Here is a 15,098-nt window from a genome sequence, read left to right on the forward strand (position 1 = left end):
TTTGTGATGTCTCTTCTCACCTGATTGAGCATGAGGGCATGGAAGACCAAGGACCACTATTTGTGATGTCTCTTCTCACCTGATTGAGCATGAGGGCATGGAAGACCAAGGACCACTATTTGTGATGTCTCTTCTCACCTGATTGAGCATGAGGGCATGGAAGACCAAGGCAAACGCCAGCATCAGAAAGAAGAAAAGCAGTAGGATTTTCCACAATGTCTTCGCAATCTCGTTAAACATCACCACGTAAATCCCAAAGTGCTCAAACCTGGCGAGAGGAAACACAGGAAGGATTTGAATAACATTTGATACTTACAATATTCAAAAAACAAAGTAAAACAGTTTTTTATTGTCAGTCTACACTGTTTAGACAGTTGGTAAAAAAACCTTTGCAGATAGAAGAGGAAGCTCATCCAGGATTGAAAGACTGCCATCGCCCCAGCCTGCCAGTACCATGACCCCTCAACATTGAAATTCAGGGGGATGACAAAGAGAAGAGAGAAGATGGCCACGGTCCAGTCCTGATAGTTAAAGGGATCCTTGAAGTAAGTCAAACGCTATTGAGAGAAAACAAGAGAATGTCAGGTACACGTCTGAAACTCTAAATTTTTTGAATGAGCCTTCAATTGACTTTATTGCAAGACAAACACAACTTTACCTAAGTTAAGTGAGAATTCAAATGATGAAGCCTATTGAAAATATATTTTTGGGGGTGTTGTATTAGCCCAATTGATCACACATGGAAGAACTGATAATATATCACTGTTTAACAAGCGGTTTCTTTATGAAAGCGTTATAACTCTTTTTGACGCCAACAAAAACTAGCAAGTTACAGGAAGTAACTGGCAGCAGTCACCAGTAACCTGTATCTTTAAAGTTGTAAAGTTCCAATTTTGGCACATTTGTACTGTGATAACACGTTTAAATAACGATCACGAGCGACGCGTCTGTATGTCTGCCTGGAGACGTTACTGAAGGTCTACCTGGTGGTACATCTGCCTGGAGACGTTACTGAAGGTCTACCTGGTGGTACATCTGCCTGGAGACGTTACTGAAGGTCTACCTGGTGGTACATCTGCCTGGAGACGTTACTGAAGGTCTACCTGGTGGTACATCTGCCTGGAGACGTTACTGAAGGTCTACCTGGTGGTACATCTGCCTGGAGACGTTACTGAAGGTCTACCTGGTGGTACATCTGCCTGGAGACGTTACTGAAGGTCTACCTGGTGGTACATCTGCCTGGAGACGTTACTGAAGGTCTACCTGGTGGTACATCTGCCTGGAGACGTTACTGAAGGTCTACCTGGTGGTACATCTGCGTCACTTCCTTCCCCATGGAATAAATGTTCATCACCAGCACCATCACCATGCAGCTGGACAGGAAGGAACCTTGCTGTGGGTCAAAGGTCGTCAGATTTAAAGGAGAAGTTTACCCAAAATCAAATAAACTTCCAAGTGATTCCATGTATTGCAACTAGTTCAGAGGGAGTTTGTGCCTCCCCCTCTCTTTCCCTGGATTGCAGGACGATGGCTCATGTGACACGTTATTGGAAGCAGACCCCACTCTGCTCTGTTGTCAGTGAATACCTGATTCACATATCAGCAAACTATGGACAGATTCATTGTTTTATCAAAAGCGTACGGCCAAATTAGCTATTTTTTGAGTCAGGATATGTGTGCTGTACTTTTCCACCTCAAACATTTGCAATTATTTTGCGTAGCTGACTGCCACAGCAATGGAGATGGGTCACAATTGAGCATGTGTGACCTCGTGGGGTAAACTCTGGTCACGATTATGCCCTTAACCTCTTCAACCTATGGGGGCGCTATGTCATTATTGGATAAAAAAACGTGCCCGTTTTAAGCGCATTATTTTCTCACGAAAAGATGCTCGACTATGCATATAATTGGCAGCTTTGGAAAGAAAACACTCTGCCGTTTCCAAAACTGCAAAGATATTATCTGTGAGTGCCACAGAACTAATGCTACAGGCGAAACCAAGATGAAACTTCAAACAGGAAATTAGCAGGATTTTTGACGCTCTGGTTTTCATTGTCTCCTTATATGGCTGTGAAAGTGCCACGAATTAGCCTGCCCTTTCTATCGTTTCTCCAAGTTGTCTGCAGCATTGTGACGTATTTGTAGGCATATCATTGGAAGATTGGCCATAATAGACTACATTTACCAGGGGTCCGCCCGGTGTCCTTTGTTGAAATTGTTGCGTAATCTCCAAGCTGCTCGCATTCATCCATGTGATTGAGACAGAGAGGAGATTTCCAGTAATGATATATCATGAAGAGATATGTGAAAAACACCTTGAGGATTGATTCTAAACAACGTTTACCATGTTTCAGTCGATATTATGGAGTTAATGTGGAAGAAAGTTTGGCGTTTGGATGAATGAATTTTCAGGTTTTTTTGGTGGCCAAAGCAGAAAACGGACCGATTTCTCCTGCACAAATAATCTTTCAGGAAAAACTGAACATTTGCTATCTAACTGAGTCTCCTCATTGAAAACATCCAAAGTTCTTCAAAGGTAAATGATTTTATTTGAATGGTTTTCTGGTTTTTGTGAAAATGTTGCCTGCTGAATGCTAACGCTAAATGCTAACGCTAAATGCTAACGCTAAATGCTAACGCTAAATGCTAACGCTAAATGCTAAATGCTAACGCTAAATGCTAACGCTAAATGTTAACCTAAATGCTAACGCTAAATGCTAATGCTAGCTATCAATACTGTTACACAAATGCTTGTTTTGCTATGGTTGAGAAGCATATTTTTTTTTATCTGAGATGACAGTGTTGTTAACAAAAGGCTAAGCTTGAGAGCTAGCATATTTATTTCATTTCATTTGCGATGTTCATGAATAGTTAACGTTGTGTTATGGTAATGAGCTTGAGGCTGTATTCACGATCCCGGATCCCGGATCGAGAAGTTAAATGGAGCTTGATGCCACAGTTTTATTTGGTGGGAGAAGGAGCTGGTTCGAAGGTTGATAGAGTCCGGATCACTGGTTGCTGCGGAAAAGGAGGAAGGTCAAAAGAGGGGTGAGTGTAACGGATGTGAAGTAGCTAGCTAGTTAGCGGTGGTTCCGCACTAAATAGCGTTTCAATCGGTGATGTCACTTGCTCTGAGACCTTGAAGTAGTGGTTCCCCTTGCCCTGCAAGTGCCGCGGCTTTTGTGGAGCGATAGGTAACGATGCTTCGCGGGTGACTGTTGTTGATATGTGCAGAGGGTCCCTGGTTCGCGCCCGGGTGAGGGGACGGTTTAAAGTTCTATATGCCTATCGGCATGTAAAGTTAGTTATGCAAAGCGGAAGAAGAGACAGTAGCGAGAGCAGGGCTGGTGTTTGGTCCCTGGTTGTACTTTATACAGGAAATCAAGGGAAGAAGGTCCCAAAATGAAACCGTTTTCCAGTAAAAGATACATAGAGATGCAAAAAGATTAGTTAGTAGCAATTAGAAATAGCAAATACGATGTACAAACCACTGCAGACAACATTACATTGCTGCGTTGTGTGTGGTACGCTCTTCAGCGACGATGCGTGTGAACTAACTCTAGCTCTCTGCTGCGGCAGTCAGCGACATTAGATAACAATATAAAATAATCACAAATATTTTAGGTGGAAAATTACAAAACTTGTCTAAAGGCACACCTGCTGTGTTCCCTTTATGGTGCAATACATTCAACCAGAGACCTGTGGGCCCTAATCAGAGACCAGAGACCTGTGGGCCCTAATCAGAGACCACAGACCTATGGGGCCTAATCAGAGACCAGAGACCTGTGAGGCCTAATAAGAGACCAGAGACCTATGGGGCCTACTCAGAGGACAGAGACCTATGGGGCCTAATAAGAGACCAGAGACCTGTGGGCCCTAATCAGAGACCAGAGACCTGTGGGCCCTAATCAGAGACCAGAGACCTATGGGGTCTGGCCAGAGACCAGAGACCTATGGGGCCTAATCAGAGACCAGAGACCTGTGGGCCCTAATATGAGACCAGATACCTGTGGGCCCTAATCAGAGACCAGATAGCTGTGGGCCCTAATCAGAGACCAGAGACCGATGGGGCCTAATCGGAGACCTATGGGGCCTAATCAGAGACCTATGGGGCCTAATCAGAGACCAGAGACCTGTGGGCCCTAATCAGAGACCAGAGACCTGTGGGCCCTAATCAGAGACCAGAGACCAGTGGGCCCTAATCAGAGACCAGTGACCTGTGGGCCCTAATCAGAGACCACAGATCTGTGGGGTCTGACCAGAGACCTATGGGGTCTGACCAGAGACCAGAGACCTATGGGGCCTGACCAGAGACCTATGGGGTCTGACCAGAGACCTATGGGGGTCTGACCAGAGACCAGAGACCTAAGGGGTCTGACCAGAGACCAGAGACCTATGGGGTCTGACCAGAGACCTGCGGGGCCTGACCAGAGACATATGGGGTCTGACCAGAGGCCCATATGGGGTCTGACCAGAGACCAGAGACCTATGGGTTCTGACCAGAGACCTATGAGGCCTGACCAGAGACCGGTGGGTCCTGACCAGAGACCTATGGGGTCTGACCAGAGACCTGCGGGGCCTGACCAGAGACCTATGGGGTCTGACCAGAGACCAGAGACCGGTGGGGCCTGACCAGAGACCTATGGGGTCTGACCAGAGACCTGCTGGGCCTGACCAGAGACATATGGGGTCTGACCAGAGGCCCATATGGGGTCTGACCAGAGACCAGAGACCTATGGATTCTGACCAGAGACCTATGAGGCCTGACCAGAGACCGGTGGGTCCTAATTAGAGACCTATGGGGTCTGACCAGAGACCAGAGTCCTTTGGGGCCTGACCAGAGACCTATGGGGCCTGACCAGAGACCTGCGGATCCTGACAAGAGACCTGCGGGGCCTGAACCAGAGACCTGCCGGGCCTGACCAGAGACCTATGGGGTCTGACCAGAGACCTGCGGGGCCTGACCAGAGACCTATGGGGTCTGACCAGAGACCTATGGGGTCTGACCAGAGACCTACGGGGCCTGATCAGAGACCTACGGGGTCTGACCATAGATCTATGGGGCCTGACCAGAGACCTATGGGGCCTGACCAGAGACCTATGGGGCCTGACCAGAAACCTATGGGGCCTGACCAGAGACCTATGGGGCCTGACCAGAGACCAGAGACCTATGGGGTTTGACCAGAGACCTACGGGCCCTAATCAGAGACCTATGGGTCTGACCAGAGACCTACGGGCCCTGACCAGAAACCTATGGGTCTGACCAGAGACCTATGGGGCCTGATCAGAGATCTATGGGGCCTGACCAGAGACGTATGGGTCTGACCAGAAACCTATGGGTCTGACCAGAGACTTGCGGGCCCTGACCAGAAACCTATGGGTCTGACCAGAGATCTACGGGCCCTGACCAGAAACCAATGGGTCTGACCAGAGTAGTGCACCATATAGTGAACAGGGTGCCAATTCGAACCCAGACAATGATCTGGTCAACAAGGTCACATGACTGTATCCTCCTCCTTCTGGGGAATGAGAGATGTGTGATGACATCACCCTGATTGCATCCCAAATGTCGCCCTATTCCCTATATAGTGCACTACTTAGAGACAGTTGTAATGTACTGTATGAATCAATTCAATAACCTGCAACTTTGACTATACTTTCTATAGCAGCATTTCCCAAACGTGGTCCTGGGGTGCACATTTAGTTTTGTTGCCCTAGTCTTGATGAGGTGGTTAGGCTATTTGAATCAGACGTGTTGTGCTCGGGAAAACATCAAAATGTGCGACCCTGTGGGTCCCCAGGACCAAGTTTGAGAACCTTGCCTATAGCAATGTGTTGTTTATATAGCGTATACTAGCGATTGCAAAATGCAAATCACTTCCATTCAACTGCTTGTCCACTAGACCTATACTAAGGCACGGTGTGAGAATCATGTCATTTTTATTCCCACTCGTAAATTGATACTAGCCAATCCATGATGCCAAGGTCTCACCCCCCATGCACTCGCTTTCTTTTGTTTGTTAATAACACAAAGCATCTTCTCCTTTCATTACAATTTCTCCTAACACACACACACACCATTACAGCCGAGCCCACAGCACCTGGCATTTGACAGCCATGCAGCCAGTATTAGTGTACAGTACCTCTCTGAAGGAAATGGGCACCATGGTGACAGCTGTGGTGTTGTCAGGGCCGGTGTAGTCCAGGCTGGGTCTCAGGCTCACTATGAGGTGGGTGAGAGGAAGCAGACCCAGCAGGTACACGAACAGGTTCAGAAGGTGGGCAGCGCTCCCGTAGGCCACCCTGGAGTCAGGAAATAGAAGAATCATAAAAGCCTAATGGGCCCTGGTCGAAATCAGTGTACTGTTTAACAGGGGTTGGAACCGGTTCAGGGAACAGAACCGAAAACTGGAACAAAATTCAAGAAACAGAAACTGGAACGAAAGTGATCCATACTGTTCTGGAACAGAAATGTTATTTTTAAAGGCTTTTGAACCGGTCAACAACATTATTTAATTTAATTTTACCTTTATTTAACCAGGCAAGTCAGTTAAGAACACATTCTTATTTTCAATGACGGCCTAGTGGGTTAACTGCCTGTTCAGGGGCAGAACGACAGATTTGTACCTTGTCAGCTCGGGGGTTTGAACTCGCAACCTTCCGGTTACTAGTCCAACGCTCTAACCACTAGGCTACCCTGCTACCGAGTTTGTGCTGCTACCTTGTTGTCTTGATAACGTGTTGTTGTCATGTTGTGTTTCTACCATGCTGTGTTGTCATGTGTTGCTGCCATGCTGTGTTGTTGTCTTAGGTCTCTCTTTGTGTAGTTTTGTGGTGTCTCTCTGGCCGTGATGCATGTTTTGTCCTACATTTTTATTTTTAATCCCATCCTTCGTCCCGTAGGTGGCCTTTTGCCTCTTGGAGGCCGTCATTGTAATTAAGAATTTGTTTTAAATAAAGGTTAAATACAAATGAAGTAAAACGTTCCAGGCAGTTTTTTCTACTCACACAAAAAATGCAACAAAGCGAAGCCAGTGTCTGCCTGCAAGTTAAACATCTTTGCCAGTGTGTGAGCCCCTCCCCCTCTGAAGCATAGACTACTGTAGCCCCTCCCCCTCTGAAGCATAAACTACTGTAGCCCCTCCCCCCTCTGAAGCGTAGACTACTGTAGCCCCTCCCCCCTCTGAAGCATAGACTACTGTACTGACATTAGAATTGTGATTCAGAAGATGGGGAGAGATTTTTTATTAGCTAGAGAAGAATGGATTAACATTTTCAATGCTAGTTAAGGATACTATAGGCCTAGTTTATTAACTACAAAAAGGTAAAATGTATTTTTAATTCTGGTGCCGCTCTGCACACACAAGCTTTTTAGCTAGCTAGCTCAAAGGACATTCAAAGTTCCTCCTTTACAAGCCACTCTTCCTAGGTATAATTCTGTGGACCTAATTCAGATAATGCATGTCATAACAAGGTGCCCAGCGCTTCAAGCCTCCCCCTCAATCCAATCTCGCACCATAGGCTACAATTGTTTGTCCATCACACATGTTAACAACTAGCTTACCTGCACGATCCGCACTGATTGGTGAAGTAGTTTAATGGGCTAAATTTTTTAAAAACAAACATGATTTTACAGGACTGATATAAACTTTTTGGGTGGTTCGAACCGGTTCAGAACTTTATGTTGATGGCCGGAACAGTGGAAAGGAACTTAACAAATTATGGTTCCGTTTAAAATTAAACGATTGTGAAATAATTTCGGTTCCAACCCTTTGCTATACAGAATAGGGTCCTAGGGTAGCCTAGTGGTTAGAGCGTTGGACTAGTAACCTGACAAGGTACAAATCTGTCGTTCTGCTCCTGAACAGGCAGTTAACCCACCGTCATTGAAAATAAGAATTTGTTCTTAACTGACTTGCCTTGTTAAATAAAGGTTTTTAAAAAATTACTCTAAATACTGACCACTTCATCTCCAGGTATTTCTTGCAGACAGGGTGTGAGAGGAGCTCTATGCGGTTGTATTTCACCATGGCCTGAGAGAGAGAATAAAAGGTTGGTGAGTATTTGGATCATGTTATGTAAAAATAATCTCTCTCTTACTAAAACATTTAACTCTAGCACACTGGTGATCTTGATGCTTCCAACAGCTAATGGATATTTTGTACACCAACGTTTCTGTCCCAATAGACCTTCACCAGGCTGTTTTACAGAGAGGTGAAACCACGCTCTCGTTAGAACTCTCGCTGCCACAGGAGCTCACTGTTCTGAACAGTACAGGTTCGCTTTTACACTAAATCTACAATAGAAGCCGAGGTAAATAAAAAAAGTAGTCTAATGTACTCGTAGTGTTCTTACATTCAGAGCGGCCAGAGGCTGGATCTTCAGGCCTTTGTCTACCTTTGCATGCTTCGTCAGTGCTATTGGAGCCTGAAGCCACTGGAAATTGTAGTCAATCTACACAAAAGAAAAGAAAACAACATTTTCAAATCGTAAGAAACGTTCACAGACTTGTATTTATTTTTTAACTGAAATCGTACAGTAGGGTTGCAAAATTCCAGAATGTAACCCAAAATTGTTCAGGTTTTCCATGAAATTCTGGGATATTTCTGGAATTTAGAGGGAATACGCAGGGAAATAGGGAATCCTCCAACCAACATTTCTGTAAAACCAGGGAATTTTGCCTCCCTAGTATTAAGTGCATATGGTAGAATATACTCACATGGTAGAATATACTCACATAGTAGAATATACTCACATGGTAGAATATACTCACATGGTAGAATATACTCACATGGTAGAATATACTCACATGGTAGAATATACTCACATGGTAGAATATACTCACATGGTAGAATATACTCACATGGTAGAATATACTCACATGGTAGAATATACTCACATGGTGGAATATACTCACATGGTAGAATATACTCACATGGTAGAATATACTCACATGGTAGAATATACTCACATGGTAGAATATACTCACATGGTGGAATATACTCACATGGTAGAATATACTCACATGGTAGAATATACTCACATGGTAGAATATACTCACATGGTAGAATATACTCACATGGTAGAATATACTCACATGGTAGAATATACTCACATGGTGGAATATACTCACATGGTAGAATATACTCACATGGTGGAATATACTCACATGGTGAAATATACTCACATGGTGGAATATACTCACATGGTAGAATATACTCACATGGTGGAATATACTCACATGGTAGAATATACTCACATGGTGGAATATACTCACATGGTAGAATATACTCACATGGTAGAATATACTCACATGGTGGAATATACTCACATGGTGGAATATACTCACATGGTAGAATATACTCACATGGTAGAATATACTCACATGGTGGAATATACTCACATGGTAGAATATACTCACATGGTAGAATATACTCACATGGTAGAATATACTCACATGGTGGAATATACTCACATGGTAGAATATACTCACATGGTAGAATATACTCACATGGTAGAATATACTCACATGGTAGAATATACTCACATGGTAGAATATACTCACATGGTAGAATATACTCACATGGTGGAATATACTCACATGGTAGAATATACTCACATGGTGGAATATACTCACATGGTAGAATATACTCACATGGTAGAATATACTCACATGGTAGAATATACTCACATGGTAGAATATACTCACATGGTGGAATATACTCACATGGTGAAATATACTCACATGGTGGAATATACTCACATGGTAGAATATACTCACATGGTAGAATATACTATACTCACATGGTGAAATATACTCACATGGTAGAATATACTATACTCACATGGTGAAATATACTCACATGGTAGAATATACTCACATGGTGGAATATACTCACATGGTGGAATATACTCACATGGTAGAATATACTCACATGGTAGAATATACTCACATGGTAGAATATACTCACATGGTAGAATATACTCACATGGTAGAATATACTCACATGGTGGAATATACTCACATGGTAGAATATACTCACATGGTAGAATATACTCACATGGTAGAATATACTCACATGGTAGAATATACTCACATGGTAGAATATACTCACATGGTAGAATATACTCACATGGTAGAATATACTCACATGGTAGAATATACTCACATGGTAGAATATACTCACATGGTAGAATATACTCACATGGTAGAATATACTCACATGGTAGAATATACTCACATGGTGGAATATACTCACATGGTAGAATATACTCACATGGTAGAATATACTCACATGGTAGAATATACTCACATGGTGGAATATACTCACATGGTAGAATATACTCACATGGTAGAATATACTCACATGGTGGAATATACTCACATGGTAGAATATACTCACATGGTAGAATATACTATACTCACATGGTAGAATATACTCACATGGTGGAATATACTCACATGGTAGAATATACTCACATGGTGGAATATACTCACATGGTAGAATATACTCACATGGTGGAATATACTCACATGGTAGAATATACTCACATGGTAGAATATACTCACATGGTAGAATATACTCACATGGTAGAATATACTCACATGGTGGAATATACTCACATGGTAGAATATACTCACATGGTAGAATATACTCACATGGTAGAATATACTCACATGGTGGAATATACTCACATGGTAGAATATACTCACATGGTGGAATATACTCACATGGTGGAATATACTATACTCACATGGTGGAATATACTCACATGGTAGAATATACTCACATGGTGGAATATACTCACATGGTAGAATATACTCATATGGTAGAATATACTCACATGGTAGAATATAATCACATGGTAGAATATACTCACATGGTAGAATATACTCACATGGTAGAATATACTCACATGGTAGAATATACTCACATGGTAGAATATACTCATATGGTAGAATATACTCACATGGTAGAATATACTCACATGGTAGAATATACTCACATGGTGGAATATACTCACATGGTAGAATATACTATACTCACATGGTGGAATATCTCACATGGTAGAATATATCACATGGTAGAATATACTCACATGGTAGAATATACTATACTCACATGGTGAAATATACTCACATGGTAGAATATACTATACTCACATGGTGGAATATACTCCATGGTAGAATAACTCACATGGTAGAATATACTCACATGGTAGAATATACTCACATGGTAGAATATACTATACTCCATGGTGGAATATACTCACATGGTGGAATATACTCACATGGTAGAATATACTCACATGGTAGAATATACTATACTCACATGGTGAAATATACTCACATGGTAGAATATACTATACTCACATGGTAGAATATACTCACATGGTGAAATATACTCACATGGTGGAATATACTCACATGGTAGAATATACTATACTCACATGGTGAAATATACTCACATGGTAGAATATACTATACTCACATGGTGAAATATACTCACATGGTAGTCAGGACTTCTGGTATCGTCGTCTGATTCTCTAATGCAGCGATCCAGAAGGTACTGAACAGATGAGGTGAAATCACCTGGTTAACCTCCTGGTTAACCTCCTGGTTAACCTCCTGGTTAACCTCCTGGTTAACCTCCTGGTTAATCACCTGGTTAACCTGGTTAACCTCCTGGTTAAACTAATGGCCACTTGGGATTTTCCTCCACGTCTATGTGTTTGTAACAGTCAATGCACAAGCATATTATCATTAAACCCTTATTTTATCAACTAAGTTTAACTTTAACTTTAACTTCTAGTTTTCAGCAATCACATGGGCGGTATAATATATTTGTTCTCAGGACACCCATTACATCAAATCAAATGTTATTTTGTAAAATACAGTAGGCTACATGTTACTCTCATTTCTCAATATATTTCTTCCTTCACCGACTTTTTAAAAAAGTCGAGGCTCAAACGTATCCTCACTAACCCCTATTTTACCAAGAAAGTTGGAGCAAACCTTGCAAGACTCTGGCAGCAAGTCAACCAGGTCCAACACTGGACAACGATGGCCAGCTTCACGTTTGAACATACTCAGGATGTGAGTACATCTGTAAAACATAAACAACAAACACATACAAATGAACATGTCTTTATCTGGAGGGTCTGTGATCCTCTCCTTGTGATTGGACCAGGAGAAACATATGACAGAGAAAGGTTAAGGACCACTAGACTAGGGTTGTAAAATCCCAAATGTGTGATCCTCTCCTTGTGATTGGACCAGGAGAAGCCCATGGCAGAGAAAGGTCAAGGACCACTAGACTAGGGTTGTAAAATCCCAAATCTGTGATCCTCTCCTTGTGATTGGACCAGGAGAAGCCCATGGCAGAGAAAGGTTAAGAACCACTAGACTAGGTGTAACAGTACTCTTCTGGCGTTGTGTACATCAGTCATCGACACGGAACTCCAATATGTAGCACCAATCATGTAGCTTTATTCGCTGGTTTGGTGTTACCAAAATAATACAATTACAATATACAATATAATATTTTTAACAATGTACCTGATAAGAACGAAACAAGATTGCACGTCATGCAATGCACGTCTCACCCTCCAACTCTGCACTCACGCACTGTACAAAATATATGAACCCCCCCCCACCAGACACAGTAAGTTGCTAGCTAATACTGGCGGGAATTCTCTACAACAAAATGCACAACAAATATTCTCCAAAAACCCCTGCATCTTATGTGTGATGTTTGAATAACATTTACGAACTATTTGATATGAATTGTACATTTAAATAATCACTTGAGAGCATAAAATCACTTTTGACGTACGGTGCTTTGCAACCAACAACTTACCGCTGGTTTGGTGCTTGTTCACTGGGACGATTCTAACTGGAACATCCCCCCTCGTAAGCAAGCTACGCAAACCAGCCAATAAGATGCCATGTTGAGTAGGTGAAGGCAAGACAAACTCAAACCAAAAACCCATTGGCTTAACAATAAAGTGGCAAGGGGAATCACCAATATAACCCTGTTACATAGGGTTGTAAAATCCCAGTAACATTCCCAAAACCTGCAGGTTTTCCAGAAAACCCGTTTGGAGGACTATGGATTTCCTTCTTATTCCCAATTAATTCCAGGAAACTTCCAGCTAGGATTTAAAAAAAAAATTAAAACCTGGGAATTGTGGTTAAATCACCAGAGTTTCGCAACCCTAAGCCCACTGGACTAACCCATTGGTCCCCTAACACTGCCCACTGGACTAACCCATTGGTCCCCTAACACTGCCCACTGGACTAACCCATTGGTCCCCTAACACTGCCCACTGGACAAACCCATTGGTCCCCTAACACTGCCCACTGGACTAACCCATTGGTCCCTAACACTGCCCACTGGACAAACCCATTGGTCCCCTAACACTGCCCACTGGACAAACCCATTGGTCCCCTAACACTGCCCACTGGACTAACCCATTGGTTCCCTAACACTGCCCACTGGACTAACCCATTGGTTCCCTAACACTGCCCACTGGATTAACCCATTGGTCCCCTAACACTGCCCACTGGACTAACCCATTGGTCCCCTAACACTGCCCACTGGACTAACCCATTGGTCCCCTAACACTGCCCACTGGACAAACCCATTGGTCCCCTAACACTGCCCACTGGACTAACCCATTGGTTCCCTAACACTGCCCACTGGACTAACCCATTGGTCCCCTAACACTGCCCACTGGACTAACCCATTGGTCCCCTAACACTGCCCACTGGACTAACCCATTGGTCCCCTAACACTGCCCACTGGACAAACCCATTGGTCCCCTAACACTGCACACTGGACTAACCCATTGGTTCCCTAACACTGCACACTGGACTAACCCATTGGTTCCCTAACACTGCCCACTGGACTAACCCATTGGTCCCCTAACACTGCCCACTGGACTAACCCATTGGTTCCCTAACACTGCCCACTGGACTAACCCATTGGTTCCCTAACACTGCCCACTGGACAAACCCATTGGTCCCCTAACACTGCCCACTGGACTAACCCATTGGTCCCCTAACACTGCCCACTGGACTAACCCATTGGTCCCTAACACTGCCCACTGGACTAACCCATTGGTTCCCTAACACTGCACACTGGACTAACCCATTGGTCCCCTAACACTGCCCACTGGACTAACCCATTGGTCCCTAACACTGCCCACTGGACTAACCCATTGATCCCCTAACACTGCCCACTGGACTAACCCATTGGTCCCCTAACACTGCCCACTGGACAAACCCATTGGTCCCCTAACACTGCCCACTGGACTAACCCATTGGTTCCCTAACACTGCCCACTGGACTAACCCATTGGTTCCCTAACACTGCCCACTGGACTAACCCATTGGTCCCCTAACACTGCCCACTGGACTAACCCATTGGTCCCCTAACACTGCCCACTGGACTAACCCATTGGTCCCCTAACACTGCCCACTGGACAAACCCATTGGTCCCCTAACACTGCCCACTGGACTAACCCATTGGTTCCCTAACACTGCCCACTGGACTAACCCATTGGTCCCTAACACTGCCCACTGGACTAACCCATTGGTCCCTAACACTGCCCACTGGACTAACCCATTGGTCCCCTAACACTGCCCACTGGACTAACCCATTGGTTCCCTAACACTGCACACTGGACTAACCCATTGGTTCCCTAACACTGCACACTGGACTAACCCATTGGTTCCCTAACACTGCCCACTGGACTAACCCATTGGTCCCTAACACTGCCCACTGGACAAACCCATTGGTCCCCTAACACTGCCCACTGGACTAACCCATTGGTTCCCTAACACTGCCCACTGGACAAACCCATTGGTCCCTAACACTGCCCACTGGACTAACCCATTGGTCCCCTAACACTGCCCACTGGACTAACCCATTGGTCCCCTAACACTGCCCACTGGACTAACCCATTGGTTCCCTAACACTGCACACTGGACTAACCCATTGGTCCCCTAACACTGCCCACTGGACAAACCCATTGGTTCCCTAACACTGCCCACTGGACAAACCCATTGGTTCCCTAACACTGCCCACTGGACAA

The 15,098-nt window shown here is 44.0% G+C and overlaps 1 protein-coding gene across 2 annotated transcripts in view; it reads right to left on the reverse strand.

Annotated features, from left to right (window-relative positions):
- The window catches only part of LOC118376961 (transient receptor potential cation channel subfamily A member 1-like), a 90,409-nt gene that overhangs the window by 12,202 nt on the left and 63,109 nt on the right, over positions 1-15,098 (reverse strand). For both annotated transcript variants that reach the window (XM_052484057.1, XM_052484056.1), the window contains exons 16-23: positions 12,017-12,107; positions 11,511-11,570; positions 8,356-8,454; positions 7,963-8,033; positions 6,144-6,303; positions 1,304-1,393; positions 388-557; positions 139-268 (exon numbers count right to left, since the gene is read on the reverse strand). In XM_052484057.1, the coding sequence (XP_052340017.1) occupies positions 139-268; positions 388-557; positions 1,304-1,393; positions 6,144-6,303; positions 7,963-8,033; positions 8,356-8,454; positions 11,511-11,570; positions 12,017-12,107 (871 nt within the window). The remainder of the gene's footprint in view (positions 1-138; positions 269-387; positions 558-1,303; positions 1,394-6,143; positions 6,304-7,962; positions 8,034-8,355; positions 8,455-11,510; positions 11,571-12,016; positions 12,108-15,098) is intronic.

Source organism: Oncorhynchus keta, chromosome 28, assembly GCF_023373465.1.
Source record: "Oncorhynchus keta strain PuntledgeMale-10-30-2019 chromosome 28, Oket_V2, whole genome shotgun sequence".
Taxonomy (NCBI): Eukaryota; Metazoa; Chordata; class Actinopteri; order Salmoniformes; family Salmonidae; genus Oncorhynchus; species Oncorhynchus keta.